Genomic DNA, 21,014 nt, shown 5'->3' with positions numbered 1-21,014 from the left:
ATTATAGATTTACTATATTTAAGTCACTGCCAAGAAACTGCATAATTGAGATCTAGAAGTTAAAAATTATACATTCAAAAATATATCAAAATATATATTGTTAAAATATGTAAAGCAAATAATTTAAAGATCAGGTCAATAAAAACAAAAATTGCTCTCAAATATCTGTTACCACAGTAATACAGACTTCATCAAAATAAAGTAAAATTTTCAACAAAATGCCATATTGATAATTTAAAAGCATTTCATCTTCTGTTGTTTTAATGGCAACAAATATGCCTTTTGTATTTTTAAAATTAAGTGAATTATTGAAAGTAAAATATAAGAAGCTGCATGTAACCTGTGTATACTCATGAACATACTAAAAAGTAGAGGCAATGGTCCAAAGACAATACATATAAGAGATTATTTTTTAAATGTTTCATACAATTGGTTTATTGAGGAGTCTCAGTTTAAAGGAGATACTAACAAAACTTTCTTTCCCCAATTAGTGCTATCAACCATGCTGTGTCAAATTCCCTCTTTTCCCATATTTTAATGATTATAGGCAAATTCCAGTAACTTCTGGTTACTTTTGGTATTGAAATTCAGTATAGTACTATTTAAACACCTATCTCATACTCGATTTAAATCTTTCACTCCCCATCACTGACTACACTTTTACTTGGGGAGATCTGGAATGGAGAATAGAACATGGTCTCTTGCTCCTCCGTTTTGTGGGTCTAACTCCTATGGAAGAGGGTTATGGATGGCTGTGGTCACCTTATGTAACTAACCAGTGACCAACATGGTAATAGGAAGATGTCCTTGACTACTACTCTAATCCAGATGTTGGTGGCCTTTGCTAATGTGGTGGCTTGTTAAGAGAGAGACTGAACTTCACCCTAACCTCTCAGTGGTAAAGGTTCTTCTAGGGTTCATGATGCTTGATGCCTCCTTATGTGGGACACTGTCATTTGACCCTGTATCAGTCTCTTCTAATCTTCATTGAACCACTAAGGTCCCTTTCCTTCCCTGCATACCATGTATAATTGGGGTGTGGAATGGACTCTCCATTATTTTTTTCTATCTATGACAATAACTACTGCTTTTAGTCACCAGGCTAGTACTGGCTTCTCCAGCAAGCCTCCTCCTCCCTTAAGAAATCTCCATATTCAAGTATATTCTCACTGGTTCCTGAGACATATTCCAGGCTCTTCCAAGAAATCTCTTAGTACTTTCTTTTCTTCTTTGATGGAAGTTCCAGAGTGGACTGGTTATACAGATATGATAGATGTCCATCTCGGGGCTGAGAAGACATTATCTCCTCACTGCAGATACCCCTATCTTTAATCTTTATTTGGAACAGGCTCTTAACTTTCTCTTGGCTGGGAAGATGGGGGAAGATGAAAGAGAAGGAAAAGTCTTTCACCAGGATTCTCCACTTTCTGCAATGCTGAGGACACCACAGACTGTGCTCCTTCTTCTAGCTCCCTTACTTATAGAGGCTGGAATGAATGGTTGATTAAAGGTAGCTAAGGAGTTTAACTGTTCCTCTGTGAACCTTGAAGGGTTGGTAGGGGTGGTAGACCCAGTTCATGACTCTGTTTTAGCACATGGGGTAATTCCTCAGCTACAACTTATAGACAGATAGGAAAAGTCCTATCCAACAAAAAAAATCTAAATTTAAATGTGATTAAAATTATTAAAATTACATAATTACAATGCATATTGTTGGCTCAAATAGCCAATAAGAGGGGACTATTGATGTAAAAAATTCTTTTAAGATTTGTTTTTTGTTGATTATAATAGTAATACATGACCATGGTAGAAAATTTAGAAAATGTAGAAAAGCGTAAATAAGAAAATAAAAAATAGCAGAGAAAATTAGAACAATGGTGAATCTAAGAATAATGTACAAAATGGCTTTGAAATGCATAGTATAGTATCTTTTTTTAGACAATAAATTTACATTTGCAAAAACTAAAATTAAAAAGTCACTATTCATATAGCACATGGGGGAGAGAAGTAGAAGAGAACTATATCACACCCCAAGTACATGCTATAAAGAGAAGTGGTAGGAAGGAGGAATGTCCTTTCAGGGAAAAGAACCAATGAAGCACTGTGTAGCCCTTTGATAAACGGAGAAAGTAGTTCCCAAACTTCCTTTCTCTTAGTTCCAAACCCTAACTGCGAGTCCCAACCATACACTCCACCTTTGAATTATATAGAATATTTCCATATCATTTCAGTAAACCCCCACCTCAACTTTATCTAACTTAAAATGATCTGAATTAATTTCTGTTTTCTGCAAGCACATCCTAAGAGTTATTTCTCAGTTAGGGTTCTCATTAGTTAAAATGACAATACTAACAGAGTTAAAAAGCTAGTAGGTAATAATGGGTGACTTTAAGCACTAGGTAAAAGATTTCTAAGACTCAATAATTACCTTCTGAAAGAAATTACAGTAATCTCTTCTTAAAATATAGATTGCTACTTCTTTTAATCCTTCTAGTCCATACATATCAGCCATATTGAGTATCTGCCTAAAATAAAAATAGATGCACTGTTAATTCTTCAATTTAAAAACCAAGGCATAATACACAATAATTTTTTGATAATATATAGTTTAGAAAAAGGAATAATCTTAATTTTTTCTTTTGGCGGTACACGGGCCTCCCACTGTTGTGGCCTCTCCCGTTGCGGAGCACAGGCTCTGGATGCGCAGGCTCAGCGGCCATGGCTCACAGGCCCAGCCACTCCATGGCATGTGGGATCCTCCCAGACCGGGGCACAAACCCGTGTCCCCTGCATCGGCAGTCACACTCTCAACCGCTGCACCACCAGGGAAGCCCAATCTTAATTATTTTAATTCCAACTTTATACCCTACATAATAGATACTCTTTATAGATTATAAAAAGGACATAGGTCAAAAGTTGAAAGCCCATAACTTGATTTGATTTGTGGGGAATAACACGAAGTAAATTTGGAGATGTTTCAATTGAACTCCCCTCATATTCTTAGTCATATGCAACAAAGCCCAGGAAACTGCTTCAAAGGCTGTAGAAGTTACAACTCTTCACAACAAATACGAATAATAAAAATTTAGGGGGAGGGCAACTAATTGATGCTTATCATATTGAAAATGCCTACAAATGACCATAAGATTGGAGATGGCATCCAATGATTCAGAGGGTTTCCGTTGCTTCTTTCAATTGGCAAGTATTTCTGAGTACCCACACATACTTTAGGTACTTAGGAAACCTACAAGCCTTGATACCATGATAAAATTTCTTATAGGTTTCCAGGGGCAAAACTTCAGTACTTAATCCCTTTGACTCATGATACCTTCTCCCCCAAATCATATTTATTCAGTTTATAACTAAAGGAACTAATGAATATTTAAAATTAAAAGAGCAGCCTTCATTTGCCTGATGTTAGAATAGCAATAAAAGGAGAGAACATTCAGAAAATTAGAATAGCAAAATAGATTTCACTCTCCAGTAGGATTTCAGCAGCTTAGACGGCATTTCACCATAGAGTACTAAAGAATCATACTACTTTTTTTTTTGGCCACATCACCCGGCATGCAGGATCTTAGCTCCCTGACCAGGGATCGGACCCACTCCCCCTGCAGTGGAAGCGTGGAACCTTAACCGCTGGACTGCCAGGGAAGTCCCGTTAATCTTTAGGATGCCTAAATTCTCAGATTAATTTTAGGTTTTTTTTCCTTTTATTTTGACACCCTAAAATTAAAAAATAAAGTAGTAAAAAAATTATTCCAAATTTGATAAAAGTTCAGTTAATTTTATAAAAACCTGTCATCTATTTTCCAAAACAAATATTAAGTTTTTCTAACATAATTTAAGTGTAATAGACTTTTCTTAATCTTATTACTGTGAGTTGCTAGATCATCTTTTCTTCTAAATAAGGTGACTTACTATTTTTAGATATTCCCAAAATACACATAAGATAGGCAAAATAGACAATAAAATTGAAGCTTCTACTTCATTGACACTTTTAAACAAAGCTCAACAAAGCAGAAGCCACAAAATATTAATACTTTTATATTTTAAATCATTAAAAAATCATACATACCCAACATTAGCTTTGTCTGGAAAGTCCAAAGTTCCGCCATATATAAAATGTATCAAAACATTCATTTCTACATGGCTTATCCTGAAAAGTAAAAGAAAGCTACACTCAAATCCAGAAATAATTAAGATTTAACTGATAGCAATGATACATTCTATTTTCCCATAAACTTTAGCCAAGATAAAGTTCTAATCTCATTTTTATCTGAAGAATATATTCTTCGAATAACATCCATGAGGTATGCCATTAATTTAAAAATGAAGCATAACTGCAGCTATGGGTTTTTATATGCTATAAAATGTTATTAGTATATTATAAAATAACGGATTATTTTTTGGGCATCTTCCATGATAGACAAAGTTAGAAAGGACTTTAGAGGTCATAGTTCAACCTCTGGCTCATTAAGAAATCCTTCTCAGCATCCTTGACAAATGGCCTCTGGTCTTGCTTAAAGCCTGGGATGGACAACTCTACTCACTAGAAAGAGTCTTGTTATGCTGTATAGATTTCTTAATTTGTAATACCTATCCAGTGGCTCTAGCTCTGCCAAGATCCTCATTTTACAGATTTAAAAGTAAAGACATGACTTAAGAAGTAGTCTGAAGTGATAATCTTTATGTCCCACTGACTACTAGATCTCAAACTCTAAATTCATGACTTCCTCTCCCAACACCCCAAATTCGGTCTTCTTTCTGTTTTTCTTATTTTGTTCATAGCACTGTTACAGGACTTCCTCATCTTGTCCCACCCTGTATTCCTCTGTATCAAGGGAGGTTAATTATCTGGTTGGTAGACAACAACCACTGGCTGTTGATCAAGAGGAACTTGAGATGAGAGGTAATTTGATTCCTTTTCTCCTTTCTTCTCTGCTGAACCAGTGGTAAGAGGTGATGAGGAAGAAGTGCATCCGCTGTCCAGATTCAGACTTTCTCTCATGTGGGCTGTCTTAGAGTAGACATAGCAAGCAAATCAACTTTGGCTCTTGCGTTAAAGCACATTTTACTGCTTTAACAGTTTTTATCAAAAATCAACAAAATGTTTTCTAACTTCATCTGCTGAGTCTTTTGTCTCATTTTGAGCAGGAAGAAAGTATACGATTTATTGAGGCCCCCTCAAAACTCCAACAGATAGCAAAGATGGATAGCAGATGCCCCTCTTCCCCATCACCTCTTTACACGGGTTCAGCAGAGAAGAAAGGAGAAAAGAAATCAAATTACCTCTCATCTAGAGTTTGTCCTGACCAATGCCCAATGGTTGTTGGATAATTCACTCTCCTTGGTACCGAGGAATAGAAGGTGGGACAAGATGCAAGAAGTCCTGCAACAGGGCTATGAACAAAACAGGAATAACAAAAAGAAGACTGAACAATAACCTAAATGCCTAAGTCAGAGCTGGAGGTTCATCTTAATTCTCTCCCTCATTATAGTCTGTCATTTTATACCTTGAAAATTTTCTTGAATTCAGCCTCTGCTGTCTAATTCCCCCTTTCACTGCCCTGGTTTAGCCTCTCAGTTTCTCTCCTCTGTACCATGATAATGTATCCTCTCGTGTGGGCTTCTTGCCTGAAATTATCTCCTTGCATCCCATTTCCCACATTGTTATTAGAGTGACTTTACTAAAATGTAAATCTGATATAGCCCCTGACTTTAAAAACCCTTCAACAATTCTCCATAGCACCTTGGAAAAAAGCCTAAATTCTTTAGCTTGGTGTACAATGTTCTTTATCATCTGATCTCTAGTTCTCCCTCTCTAGCAGCTGTTCCAAGATAAGTAAACTGCCATTTCTTATACCTGAACTACTTATAATTCTTTATACATCCATGCCTTAGCAGATACTGTTCACTCTGCTTAAAATTCTCTCCCTCTCTTGGGGCTTCCCTGGTGGCACAGTGGTTAAGAGTCTGCCTGCCGATGCAGGGTACACGGGTTCGTACCCCGGTCCGGGAAGATCCCACATGCCACAGAGCAGCTGGGCCCGTGAGCCATGGCCGCTGGGCCTGCACGTCTGGAGCCTGTGCTCCGCAACGGGAGAGGCCACAACAGTGAGAGGCCCGCGTACCGCAAACAAAAACAAAAAACAAAAAACAAAAGACTGATTCTAAAAGTTAAAGGGCACCATAAGTGTGGAAGAAACCTAGAAAATATATGATGTTATTGTAAGGTATTATCACTACTGAGGACAGAATCTATTTGGAGAGAGGAACAAAGGTATATATATGTTAATAGGTATCAGATAGTAAAAATTGTCACTAAACATATAAGCAACTAAGATTTCTTCTACAAAATTAGACAAGTGTTCTCTGTAAATTACTTTCCCCTGCTGTCACGTAAGGTCCAATAATCATACACTTCTTTTGACCTTTATCTCACTACATAGAATCGCATGATTTTTAATAAATGCCAAAGAAGTTGCATTCTGAGTCAAACTAGGTTATCTCTTCATTTAAATTTTATTGAATTCAGTTCTAATGAGAGAAGATTGACAGTTTTAAAAAATGATATCTAAAACATCTGAAACACAGTCCCTGGACATGTTTCCAAAATTACACTAGAGTGAATATCCCTAGGATTGACACACTTAGAGAAATTCTGGCCTCTGCTAGCATTATCCCTCTTCCTATATTCAGCAGATATTTTAAATCCCACCATAAAGGAAGAGGACTTCTTGGTAGGATATATATATCTTTCAGGTTGTTTTTCAACAGTGAATGATAAGATTTCACCAGCTGATTCAACTACACATTCCTTTTACCCATAGGCTAATAAACTCTTTGCTTGGAGTACAAAATCTTCCATAATCAGAAACTACCTGGTGATTGCCAGATTGTGATATGTGTATCGAAACTGTGATAGGTAATATAATTAAAACACAACTCTCTAAAACCCTGGTAAAAAAGAAAGGAGGTTTAGGTTCTTCTGCATATGTGTTTCATTTCTATTAAATGAATGAAATACAAAAAATAAATAAAAACACATAACATATTTTTACAAATAATGTTTCAATTTTCCATATTTTATAGACTGAGAAATTAAAAATGAGAGCCATTTGGGGATCAATTTTAGTTAGTAAGCAAACCAGACAGCTGTAACCTAGAAGGCTCAAGATTATAGGCCAGTGTAAAAAATAGTGAGAATTTATCAATACTTTCCATGCATCCACTGTTATGGAATCACCACTACCACCATTCCACACCCAACCCTCTAGCCATGATTGACCCAGTCGAGGAAACATCAGCAGTGTAAATGATGCAGGGCTGACAGGCTCCCTCAGGACGCCCAGGCAGTTTTCCTACTGACAGAGCCCCTCCCATATTGTACCCTCCAGATTCTCACAGTGATCATCTGTGACCAAAAAATATTCTATTTCACCATTTAAGGAAGTAGTTCATCTCTTAATAACTGTCTCAGCAGTTTAAACTGCCACCGACTGTGTAGATTCACCATTGCACTATCACAGGTCAGTGAAATCCACACCTATCCAAATTATTCTTTAAGAAACTACCTATTACAGACTGAATATTTGTGTTCCCCCACCCACTCAAATTCATATATTGAAGCCCTAACTCCTGTGTACCTATATGGACATGGGGCTTCTAAGGAAATAATTAAGGTTAAATGAGGTAGTAAGGGTGGGGCCCAGCCCTGATGTGATAGGATTAGTGTCCTTATAAGAAGAACACCAGAGAGTGAGCTCTCTCCTTCTACCTTCCTTTTACCTCCCTGCCCCCCAGCCCCATGTACTTAAAAAGAACGTCCTTGGAGCACACAGTGGAAAAGTGCCTATCTACAACCCAAGGACCCAAGGTAAGAGCTCTCACCAGACACCAACCTTGCTGGCATCTTGATCTTGCAGAACTGTGAGAAAACAAATCTTTGCTGTTTAAACCACCCAGTTTGTGGTATCTTGTTATGGTAGTCTGAGAAGACTAACACACTATCTCTATTACTAAATGTTCCCAACTACCTCTCATTTTCAGAAAGTGTACTTTGCTGAATTGTACCACATGAGAAACATTTCATTGAACATACAGGGAAATCAGATTCATGAAAAGTGCTTTGTATTACAAGCATTATTTATAATCATTTGCAGTCAAGCTGCCTTGTAAAAATTCTGCTTACCCTTGAAGAGTAATGTACTCTTGGGAGCTTTCAGCCCAACAGCCACTCAGCATTGCAGCAAAATAACTAGATCTCGCACTTAAAATGGCCCTAAAGGGAAGAGGGGGAAAAAACACAGGCAAACATTTATGCACAATGCAAAATGTAATTTTTTATGGAACTCTTCAACTTTACCTCTTAAAACATGATAACAATTTATTCATCTTAATTGTATTCACTGGTAGATTTTAATAATACAAATTATAAGCCTATACTTATACCAAAGAATTTTGATTGCTTGATTAAAACATTAATTCCAATGTCCTTTTCATCTTTTTTTTTTCTCTCTCTTTTTTTTTTGGCTGCGCCATGCACTTGAGGGATCTCAGTTCCCTGACCTGGGACTCAATCTGGGGCACAGCAGTGAAAACCCAGAATCCTAACCACTAGGCTACCAGGGAACTCCCACTTACTTTTTTTCTCTTGAAAGCTCTTAAATTTTAGTAACAATTTCCATGAGTAAGAGAGTAATAAATCATTTACAAATGGAGAAATAAAGACCAAACGATGTCACATAACATGTTGAGGAAACATCAATAAGAGACTAGAACTCCTCTAAAGGTCCTGAGCTCCAGTTCAAAACTCACCATAATTATGCTCAAGAATAGCTACTTAGCTATCTCTTAAGTTTGAGAAAATGATAGTAAAGATATTTTCTTTTGAATGTCCATTCTATCTTCCCAGATAGAATGTTAATTCATCCATTCTTTCACTTAACAAATACCTACTGACTTCTATTCTGTGCTAGGCACTATTCTAGGGAATATAACAGTAATTGAGATACAGAGAAAATGTGAATATTCTAGTGGAGGTTGGGAGGGAAAAGTAGAGGGGGAGAGGAATAAGAGAAAGACACTTCTGGCAATGGCTTACTAGGTTGTCTCAGACCAACCCTCCTGCTGAATAGCTTGGAAAAAAAAATATATATATATAACATATATATATATTACATTATATATGTATTATTTTTTCTTAAAAGAAAGAAAGAAATCATGATTTGACGGCATCAGAAAGCTACCGTGGTGGTAGCTTTTGAGACAAGTTATAAGAGAGAAGACAAAAGAAGTGATCCAAGTATATTTTAGGTAACTTTTCCCATTGAGGCAACTGCCAAATATGAAAGCAAAAGCAATGGTTGAGAGGCTAAGAAGCTAAACATAGCTTCTGGCAATCTTCACAGGCTTGGAGGTACACAAATTGGAATTTGGGATCCAGCAATGAGGAGAGACTTTTTTCTTTTCTTTTTTTTTTTTTTTGTGGTACACGGGCCTCTCACTGTTGTGGCCTCTCCCATTGTGGAGCACAGGCTCCGGACGCGCAGGCTCAGCAGCCATGGCTCACGGGCCCAGCCGCTCCACGGCACGTGGGATCTTCCCAGACCGGGGCACGAACCCGTGTCCCCTGCATCAGCAGGCGGACTCTCAACCACTGCCCCACCAGGGAAGCCCAGGAGAGACTTTGGTGGATGCCCCAGGATTCCAGTTGGACTCTGAAAGGTCTACACATTAGGAAGAAGAATGAACAGGAAATAGACAAGCCCTTATTAGAACTGAAGTCCAGCTTTTAATGAGCTCAATCCCTTACTGGATTAAAGTGATCTCCACCTAGCCTAAATGCTTTCCAGAAGCAAAAGGAAATCTTGTCTTCATTAAAATTACATCACCCAGACTATTAAATTATTTCTATAAATTTTCAATAAAATGTCCAAAGATAATCAGGCATAATAATGAATAACTAGAAAATGAAGGAAAAGAATTTCATTTACACTATTAGTGAACAAGGTCAAATACACAGGAACAAATATAACAAAACAGTACAAGACCTCTACATTAAATGCTATAAAACATTGCTGAGATAATTTACAAATACCTAAGAGAGAGCTAAACTGTGCTCATGGATTTGCAGACCCAAAACTGTTAACATGTCCATTCTGCCTAAATTAATTTCTAGATTCAACACAGTCTTGATCAAGTTTTTTTAGTGGTACTGGAACTGGAGGTTTGGAGGGGAAAAAATGAATGTTGACGGTTAACATCACACCATAACACAAAAATTAACTCAAAATGGACCAAAACCTAAACATAAAAGCTAATACTATAATATCTCTAGGAAAAAAAACAGGTGAAAATCTTTGCAACTCTGAGTAGGCAAAGATTTCTTGGGAACCAAAAAGCATGAACCAATTTTTTAAAAAACAAAAATTTAAATGTTAACAAAATTTAAAACTTCAGTCCTTTTAAAGCCACTTTTAAGAAAATGGAATGATGAGCAAAATGTTGGGAAAAAATATTTGCAGAACATATATCTGCCAAACAACTGAATCCATAATATATAAAGAACTATACAACTCAATACAAGAACATAAGCAATCCTATTAAAAAATGGGCACACTCACACAAAAAATTATCAGATAAGAGCCAAATTAATTTCAACAGTTTTACTACAAAACTAATGTTTATGGCTTGTTATAAAGAATAACATCACATCAAGTTTTGAGCATTAGATTAAAATTAGAAAAAGCTATGGTCAGAACAGTACATGATTCATTTTAAGGGGGAAAAAAGGTACATGTCTGTTTCTCAATAGTTTCTGTATATTAAAATTTGTAACAAATCACTCTCTTTAAGAGTGCTTTAAAAAATGGGTAAAAGATTTGAACAGAAACATCGTAAGATATGCAAATGGCCAATAAGCACATAATATGATGCTGAAAATTGCTAGTGATCAGGGTAATGCAAATTAAAACCACAATGTGATACCACTACACACCTACTAGAGTGGCAAATATTTAAAAGACCGACAACATTAAGTGGTGAGGAAAATATGGAAAAACTGGAACTCTTCACAGCATGCAGGTGGGAGTGTAAAATGGTATAACTTCTTTGGAGAAATGTTTCTCAATTTCATAAAAAGTTAACATACACTTACCATATGACCGAGCAATTCTACTCGTAGGAATTTACCCAACAGAAATGAAAATATATATTCACACAAATACTTGCACAAAAATGTTAATACCAGCTTTATTAATAATAGCTAAACACTGAAAACAACCAACATGTCCAACAGGAGAATGGTTAAATAAATTGTGGTGTATGCATACAATGCAATATTACTCAGCAATAAAAACTGAATGAAACACTGATATACATAATACCCAAGGATGAAGCTCAAAAACATTATGCTGAGCAAAACAAGCTCAATAATACGTCTGAGTTCATTTATATGAAATTCTAGGACAGGTAAAATAAACTATAATTTAGAAAATACAGCAATAAGAAAACAAACAGCCCAATTAAAAAATGGGCAAAAGATATGAACAGAAAACTCACCAAAGAAATACAGATGACAAATAAGCATGTGAAACTCAGTTTTTGCCTGGGGCTAGAGAGAGGGAAGGTACTAATGGTAAGTGGGCACAAGGGAGCTTTTTAGGTGATGAAACTTCTCTGTATCTTGATTGTGGTGGGAGTTACCCAGGTTTATACATTAGTCAAAACTCATTAAATTGAACTTTCAAATGTGTGTATTTGATTGTATATGAATTCTAATTCAATAAATTTAACTTTAAAAAAGGATGAAGATAAAACTTAATAAAGAAAAGTGGCCTGTTATTACAGGCCAAGATGACTTCCTCAGTGAATTCAAATAAATATTTTAAAAACATATAAAATCAATCTTACTCATACACATTAAAAAATGAATAAAATAGAAAGAAAAGAAAAGAAATGCCTCCCAACTCATTTTATGAAGTCAACATAAATTTAAGACCTCAACCTGACAAAAACATTATTAAAAAAGGAAAGTTATAGGCCAAACTATCTCATGAATATACATAAAAAAAATCTTAAACAAAATATTAGCAAACTGAATCCAGCAATAGACAGAATATATAAAACATCACAACCAAGTTGAAATTATTCCAGGAATGCAGGATTGCTTTAACATTTCAAAATCAAGCAACATAATTTACCACATTAACAAAATAAAGGAACAACACAAAAAAAGGATCATACACCATGATCAAGTTGTATTCATTCCAGGGTCACAAGGATAGTTCCACATACACAAATCAATCAATGTGATACACCACATCAACAAAAGAAAAGAAATAAACCACATAATTATCTCAATAGATGCAGAAAAAGCATCTGATAAAATTCAACATCCATTCATGATAAAAAAAAAAAACTCTTGCCAAAATGGGTATAGAGGGAACATACCTCAACATAATAAAAGTCATTTATGACAAACCCACAGGCAAAATAATACTAAAGGGTGAAAAGCTGAAAGCCTCCCTGCTAAATTCTGGAACAAAACAACGATGCCCAATTCTATTCAACATAGTATTGGGAGCCCTAGTCACAGCAATCAGACAAGAAAAAGAAATAAAAGGTATCCAAATCAGAAAAGGAAGAGGTAAAATTCTCATTATATGCAAATGAATGATACTCTATATAAGAAACTGTAAAGACTCCATACAAAAACGACTAGAACTGATAAATGAATTCAGCAAGGTAGCAAGACACAAGATTAATATACAGAAGTCTGCTGCATTTCTTTACACTAACAATGAAATATCAGAATGGGAAAGTAAAAAAAAAAAAAAAAATCCTGTTTAAAACCACACTAAAAAACAAAAACCCTAGGATTAAACCTAACCAAGAAGGTGAAAGTCTTACACACTGAGAACTATAGAACACTGAAAAAGGAATTTGAAGAGGATTGAAGGAAATGGAAAGATAACCATGCTCTTGGATTGGAAAAATTAATATTGTTAAAATGGCCATATTACCCAAAGCAATCTACAGATTTAATGTGATCCCTATCAAATTACCCATGACATTTTTCACAAAACTAGAACAAATAATCCTAAAATTTATATGGAACCACAAAAGACTCAGAATTGCCAAAGCAATCCTGAGGAAAAAGAACAAAGCTGGAAGCATAACCCTTTCAGACTTCAGACAATACTACAAAACTACAGTAATCGGAACAGCATGGTACTGGCACAAAAAGAAACATATAGATCAATGGAACAGAACAGAGAGCCCAGGAATAAACTCATACCTATGGTCAATTAATCTATGACAAAGGAGGCAAGAATAAACAATGGAGAAAAGACAGTCTCTTCAGCAAGTGGTGTTGGGAAAGATGGACACCCGTATGTAAATCAATGAAGTTAGAACACTCCCTCACACCATACATAAAAATAAACTCAAGATGGCATAAAGACTTAAATATAAGACATGACACCATAAAACTCCTAGAAGAGAATATAGGCAAAACATTCTCTGATATAAATCATAGCAATGTTTTCTTTGGTCAGTCTCCCCAGGCAAAAGAAATAAAAGCAAAAATAAACAAATGGGACCTAATCACACATCAGTTTTGCACAGCAAAGGAAACCATAAACAAAATGAAAAGACAACCTATGGACTGGGAGAAAATATTTGCAAATGATACAACTGACAGGGGTTTAATTTCCAAAATATATAAACAGCTCATACAACTCAGTAACAAAAAAACAAATAACCCAATCAAAAAAAAAGGGCAGAATACCTAAATAGACATTTCTCCAAAGAAGACATACAGAAGGCCAACAGGCACATGAAAAGATGCTCAACACTGCTAATTATCAGAGAAATGCAAATCAAAACTACAATGAGGTATCACCTCACACCTGTCAGAAATGGTTATCATCAAAAAATCTACAAATAATAAATGCTGGAGAGGTTGTGGAGAAAAGAAAACCCTTCTACACTGGCAGTGGGGATGTAAATTGGTGCAGTTACTACGGAAAACAGTAGGGAGGTTCTTTAAAAAAGTAAAAATATGATCCAGCAATCTCACTCCTAGGCAACTATCTGGAAAACAAAAGTGCTAATTCAAAAAGATACATGCACCCCAATGTTCATAGTGGCACTACTTACAATAGCCAAGACATGGAAGCAACCTAAGTGTCCATCAACAGATAAACAGATAAAGAAGATGTGTTATCTATACACACACACACACACACACACACACACACAATGGAATATTACTCAGCCATAAAAAAGAATGAAATAATGCCATTTGCAGCAACATGGATGGACCTAGAGATTATCATACTCAGTGAAGTAAGTTAGACAAAGACAAATATTATATGAGACCACTTATATGTGGAATCTAAAAAGAGTACAAATGAACTCATTTACAAAACAGAAACAGACTCACAGACATAAAAAACAAACTTATGGTTACCAAAGGGGAAAGGAGGGGGAGGTAAGCTGGGAGTATGGGATTAAAAAAATAATAAAATAAAGGAAAAAGCCATGTGATCATCAAAATAGATACAGAAAAGCATTTGCAATTCTTATGATTTATAAAATTTAGGCAATTTCAATCAAAGTCCTAGAAAGCTATTTTGTAGATATTGACAAAGTGATTCTCAAATTTATATGGAAAGGCAAAGAACCTAAAATAGCCAACACAATATTGAAAAAGAAGAACAGAGTTGGATGATTCACACTACCTGATTCCCAGAATTACTATACAGTTAAAGTACTCAAAACAGTATGCACTAGTGAAAGTAGAGCCTCATCGATCGATGGAATAGAGAGGTCAGAAATAGACCTACACAAATACAATCAACTCAGTTTTGACAAAAGCACAATAGCAATTCAGTGGAGAAAGGATAATCTTCTCAACAGTGGTCCTGGAGCAACTGGACATCCACATGCAAAAAAAATAAACGTAGATACAAACCTTATACCTCACATAAAAATTAATTAATTACCTCAAAATGGATCGTAGATATAAATATAAAATATAAAACCATAAACTTCTAGAAGAAAACATAGGATCTTGGGTTTGATGATGAATTTAGATATAACATCAAACGTATGATCCAAAAAAGAAAAAACTGATAAGCTGGATTCTATTAAAATTTTAAAATTTTGCTCTATAAAAGGCACTGTTAAGAGAATGAAAATCAAGCCACCAATTGGGAGAAAGTATCTGCAAAGCACATATCATATAAAGGACTTCTATGCAAAATATCCAAAGAATTCTTAAAATTCAATAGTAAGACAACAAACAACCTAACTTGACAATAAACAAAAGATCTGAACCAACAACTCTCAATAATATACAGATGGCAAATAAGCATATGAAAAGATCTTCAACATCACTTGTCATTAGGTAAATAAAAAGTGAAACAACAATAAGATACCAGTACATACCTATCTGAAAGACTAAAATCCAAAAAATAAATAAATAAATAAGAACAGTATCAACTGCTGATGAGGATGAGGACCAGAAAGAACTCTCATTCATTGCTAGTGGAAATGCAAGTGATAGAGCCATGTTGAAAGACAGTTTCAGTAAGACCTGAAAACTCATGTCCACACAAAAACTTGTACACAAATGTTTACAGCAGCTTTATTTATAATCACCAAACTAAGGCAACCATAATGTCCTTCAATAGGTGAACAGATAAACAGTGTTATATTCATTACAACTGAATATTAGTGATAAAAAAAGGAATAGCTATAAAGTCACACAAAAACATGAATGAACTGTAAATGCATATTGCTAAATGAAAGAAATCAGTCGGGAAACGCTACATGTTACATGGTTCTATTCAAATGACATTCTAGAAAAGGCAAAAAAAAAAAAAAAAATTGCCAGAGGGTTGGGGAGGGGGAAAAGCTGAAGAGACTGATCAAAGGGGGTTTTTAGCTGAAACTGTCTGTATGATACTGTAATGGTAGATGTAGGGCAATATCCATTTATAAAAACCCACAGACGTTTCTCGTGCGTCAGCGCGGCCCGCGCTTTTCACATGTCGCCTCAGGGAGTGCTAGCCTCGTGAAGAAGCTTAGGGTAAAGGCACAGCCACCAAAGCAGAAGTGAGAGTGACTTGACACAGGGAGGGAGACCCCAAAGAGGCTGCGGCCACAGGAGGCCGGAGGCCAGCGGCTGTCACCCTTCCCCGAGGGCTTTGACTGGGCCCCTCAGTCCATGCAGCAGCTGAGCGCTGCCCACTTAATGGATCCCATCCTGCCTCATGTGGCCGACCCAGTTGTCCTGCTGCCAGAATGAGGTGAAGTCTGAAAACTGCTCAGCAGGACCAGGCATAGCACGGGCCTCTTCCCTTGTGGTTTCACTTGCCAATGACCACTACCTTGATAATTCCCTGTGGCTGACAGGGTCTTGGTGCTCCAGCCTGGTGTCAGGACTGAGCCTCTAAGGTGAGAGAGCCGAGTTCAGGACACTGGACCACCAGAGACCTCCCGGCCCCACATAATATCAATCCGTGAGAGCTCTCCCAGAAACCTCTGTCTCAACCCTAAGACCCATCTCCACCCAACGGCCAGCAAGCTACAGTGCTGGACACCCTATGCCAAACAACTAGCAAGGCAGGAACACAACCCCACCCATTAGCAGAGAGGCTGCCTAAAATCATACTAAGTTCACAGACATCCCAAAACACACCACCGGACATGGCCCTGCCTAGCAGAAAGACAAGATCCAGCTCCACACACGAGACCACAGGCACCAGTCCCCTCCAACAGGAAGCCTACACAAGCCAATGAAACAACCTCACCCATTGGGGGCAGACACTAAAAACAACGGGAACTATGAACGTGCAGCCTGCGAAAACGAGACCCCAAACACAATAAGTTAAGCAAAATGAGAAAACAGAGAAATATACAGCAGATGAAGGAGCAAGGTAAAAACCCACCAGAAAAAACAAATGAAGAGGGAATAGGCAGTCTACCTGAAAAAGAATTCAGACTAATGACAGTAAAATGATCCAAAATCTTGGAAACAGAATGGAGAAAATACAAGAAATGTTTAAAAAGGACCTAGAAGAACTAAAGAGCAAACAAACAATGATGAACAACACAATAAATGAAATTAAAAATTCTCTAGAAGGAACCAATAGCAGAATAACTGTGAAGGAAGAACGGATAAGTGACTTGAAAGATAAAATAGTGGAAATAACTACCACAGAGCAGAATAAAGAAAAAAGAATGAGAAGAATTGAGGACAGTCTCAGAGACCTCTGGGACAACATTACGTGTATCAACATTTGAATTATAGGTGTCCCAAAATAAGAGAAAAAGAAAGGGACTGAGAAGATATTTGAAGAGACTATATTTGAAAACTTCCCTAACATGGGAAAGGATAGAGTCAATCAAGTCCAGAAAACACAGACAGTCCCATACAGGATAAATCCAAGGAGAAACACGCCAAGACACATATTAATCAAACTATCAAAAATTAAATACAAAGAAAAAATATTAAAAGGGAAAAGCAACAAATAACATACAAGGGAATTCCTATAAGGTTAACAGCTGAGCTTTAAGCAGAAACGCTGCAAGCCAGAAGGGAGTGGCAGGATATATTTAAAGTGATGAAAGGGAAAAACCTCCAACCAAGATTACACTACCGAGCAAGGATCTCATTCAGATTTGATGGAGAAATTAAAACCTTTACAGGCAAGCAAAAGCTAAGAGAATTCAGCACCACCAAACCACCTTTACAACAAATGCTAAAGGAACTTGTCTAGGCAGGAAACACAACAGAAGGAAAACACCTACAAAAACAAACCCAAAACAATTAAGAAAATGGTAATAGGAACATACATATTGATAATAACTTTGAATGTAAATGGATTAAATGCCACAACCAAAAGACACAGACGGGCTGAATAGATACAAAAACAACAGCCGTATATATGCTGTCTACAAGAGACCCACTTCAGACCTAGGGACACATACAGACTGAAAGCGAGGGGATGGAAAAAGATATTCCATGCAAATGGAAATCAAAAGAAAGCTGGAGTAGCAACTCTCATATCAGACAAAATAGACTTTAAAATAAAGACTATTAAAAGAGACAAACAAGGACACTACATAATGATCAAGGGATCAATCCAAGAAGATATATAACAATTGTAAATATTTATGCACCCAACATAGGAGCATCTCAATACATAAGGCAAATGATAACAGCCATAAAGGGGGAAATCAACAGTAACACACTCATAGTAGGGGACTTTAACACCCCACTTTCACCAGTGGACAGATCATCCAAAATGAAAATAAATAAGGAAACACAAGCTTTAAATGATACATTAAACAAGATGGACTTGATATTTATAGGACATTCCATATGAAAACAACAGAATACACTTTCTTCTCAAGTGCTCATGATACATTCTCCAGGATGGATCATATCTTGGGTCACAAATCAAGCCTTGGTAAATTTAAGAAAACTGAAATCGTATCAAGTATCTTTTCCGATCACAATGCTGTGATACTAGATATCAATCACAGGAAAAAAACTGTAAAAAATACAAACACATGGAGGCTAAACAATACGGTACTAAATAACCAAGAGATCAATGAAGAAGTCAAAGAGGAAATCAAAAAGTACCTAGAGACAAATGACAATGAAAACATGATGACCCAAAACCTATGGGATGCAGCAAAAGCAGTTCTAAAGAGGGAAGTTTATAGCAATACAATCCTACCTCAAGAAAGAAGAAAAATCTCAAATAAACAACCTAACTTTACACATAAAGCAATTAGAGAAAGAAGAACAAAAAACCCTGAAGTTAGCAGAAGGAAAGAAATCATAAAGATCAGATGAAAAATAAATGGAAAAGAAATGAAGGAAACAATAGCAAAGATCAACAAAATTAAAAGCTGGTTCTTTAAGAAGATAAACAAAATTGGTAAACCATCAGCCAGACTCATCAAGAAAAAAAGGGAGAAGACTCAAATCAATAGAATTAGAAATGGAAAAGGAGAAGTAACAACTGACACTGCAGAAATACAAAGGATCATGAGAGATTACTACAAGCAACTCTATGCCAATAAAATGGACAACCTGGAAGAAATGGACAAATTCTTAGAGAGCACAACCTTCCAAGACTGAATCAGGAAGAAAGAAAAAATATAAACAGACCAATCAAAGCACTGAAATTGAACCTGTGATTTAAAATCTTCCAACAAATAAAAGCCCAGGACCAGATGGCTTCACAGGCAAATTCTATCAAACATTTAGAGAAGAGCTAACACCTATCCTTCAAAAACTCTTCCAAAATATAGCAGAGGGAGGAACACTCCCAAACTCATTCTATGAGGCCTCCATCACCCTGATACCAAAACTAGACATGTCACAAAGAAAGAAAACTATAGGCCAATATCAGTGATGAACATAGATGCAAAACTCCTCAAAAAATACTAGCAAACAGAATCCAACAGCACATTAAAAGGATCATACACCATGATCAGGCAGGGTTTATCTCAGGAATGCAAGGATTCTTCAGTATATGCAAATCAATGTGATACACCATATTAACAAGTTGAAGGATAAAAACCATATGATGATCTCAATAGATGCACAAAAAGCTTTCGACAAAATTCAACACCAATTTATGATAAAAGCTCCCCAGAAAGTAGGCATAGAGGGAACTTACCTCAACATAATTAAGGCCATATATGATAAACCTACAGCCAACATCGTTCTCAATGGTGAAAAACTGAAACCATTTCCTCTAAGAACAGGAAGAAGATAAGGTTGCCCACTCTCACCACTATTATTCAACACAGTTTTGGAAGTTTCAGCCACAGCAGTCAGAAAAGAAAAAGGGAATACAAGAATAAAAAAATAAATAAAAAATAAAAGGAATCCAAATTGGAGAAGCAGTGAAAAGCTGTCACTGTTTGCAGATGACATGATACTACACATAGAGAATCCTAAAAATGTTACCAGAAAACTACTAGAGCTAATCAATGAATCTGGTAAAGTAGCAGGATACAAAATTAATGCACAGCATTTCTTGCATTTTTGTTGTTGCACGAACAACGTAAAATCTGAAAGAGAAATTAAGGAACACTCCCATTTACCATTGCAACAAAAAGAATAAAATACCTAGGAATAAATCTACCCAAGGAGACAAAAGACCTGTATGCAGAAGACTATAAGACAGTGATGAAAGAAATTAAAGATGATACAAACAGATGGAGAGATATACCATGTTCTTGGATTGGAAAAATCAACATTGTAAAAATGACTATACTACCCAAAGCAATCTACAGGTTCAGTACAATCCCTGTCAAACTACCAATGGCATTTTTCACAGAACTAGAATAAAAAATTTCACAATTTGTATGGAAACACAAAAGACCCCAAATAGCCAAAGTAATCTTGAGAAAAAAAAAAGGAATCAGGCTCCCTGACATCAGACTATATACTATAAAGCTAAAGTAATCAAGACAGTATGGTACTGGCACAAAACTAGAAATATAGATCAGTGGAACAGGATAGAAAGCCCAGAGATAAACCCATGTACATATGGTCACCTTATCTTTGATAAAGGAGGCAAGAATATACAATGGAGAAAAGACAGCCTCTTCAACAAGTGGTGCAGGGAAAACTGGACAGCTACATGTAAAAGAATGTAATTAGAACACTTCCTAACACCATACACAAAAATAAACTCAAAATGGATTAAAGACCTAAATATAAGGCCAGACACTATAAAACTCTTAGAGGAAAACATAGGCAGAATACTCATGATCTAAATCACAGCAAGATCCTTTTTGACCCACCTCCTAGAGAAATGGAAATAAAGACAAAAATAAACACATGGGACCTAATGAAACTTAAAAGCTTTTGCACAGCAAAGGAAACCATAAACAAGACCAAAAGACAACCCTCAGAATGGGAGAAAATATTTGCAAATGAAGCAACTGACAAAGAATTAATCTCCAAAATA

The 21,014-nt window shown here is 36.2% G+C and overlaps 1 protein-coding gene across 2 annotated transcripts in view; it reads right to left on the bottom strand.

The window, feature by feature from the left end:
* BTBD8 (BTB domain containing 8) overlaps positions 1-21,014 on the bottom strand; it is an 88,596-nt gene that overhangs the window by 31,397 nt on the left and 36,185 nt on the right. For both annotated transcript variants that reach the window (XM_082613379.1, XM_082613380.1), the window contains 3 exons: positions 8,195-8,284; positions 4,079-4,159; positions 2,429-2,525 (listed from right to left, as the gene is read on the bottom strand). In XM_082613379.1, the coding sequence (XP_082469505.1) occupies positions 2,429-2,525; positions 4,079-4,159; positions 8,195-8,284 (268 nt within the window). The remainder of the gene's footprint in view (positions 1-2,428; positions 2,526-4,078; positions 4,160-8,194; positions 8,285-21,014) is intronic.

This window comes from Mesoplodon mirus (genome assembly GCF_964341445.2).
Source record: "Mesoplodon mirus genome assembly, chromosome: 3".
NCBI classification, from domain to species: Eukaryota; Metazoa; Chordata; class Mammalia; order Artiodactyla; family Ziphiidae; genus Mesoplodon; species Mesoplodon mirus.
This window is presented reverse-complemented; position numbering and strand designations above follow the sequence as displayed.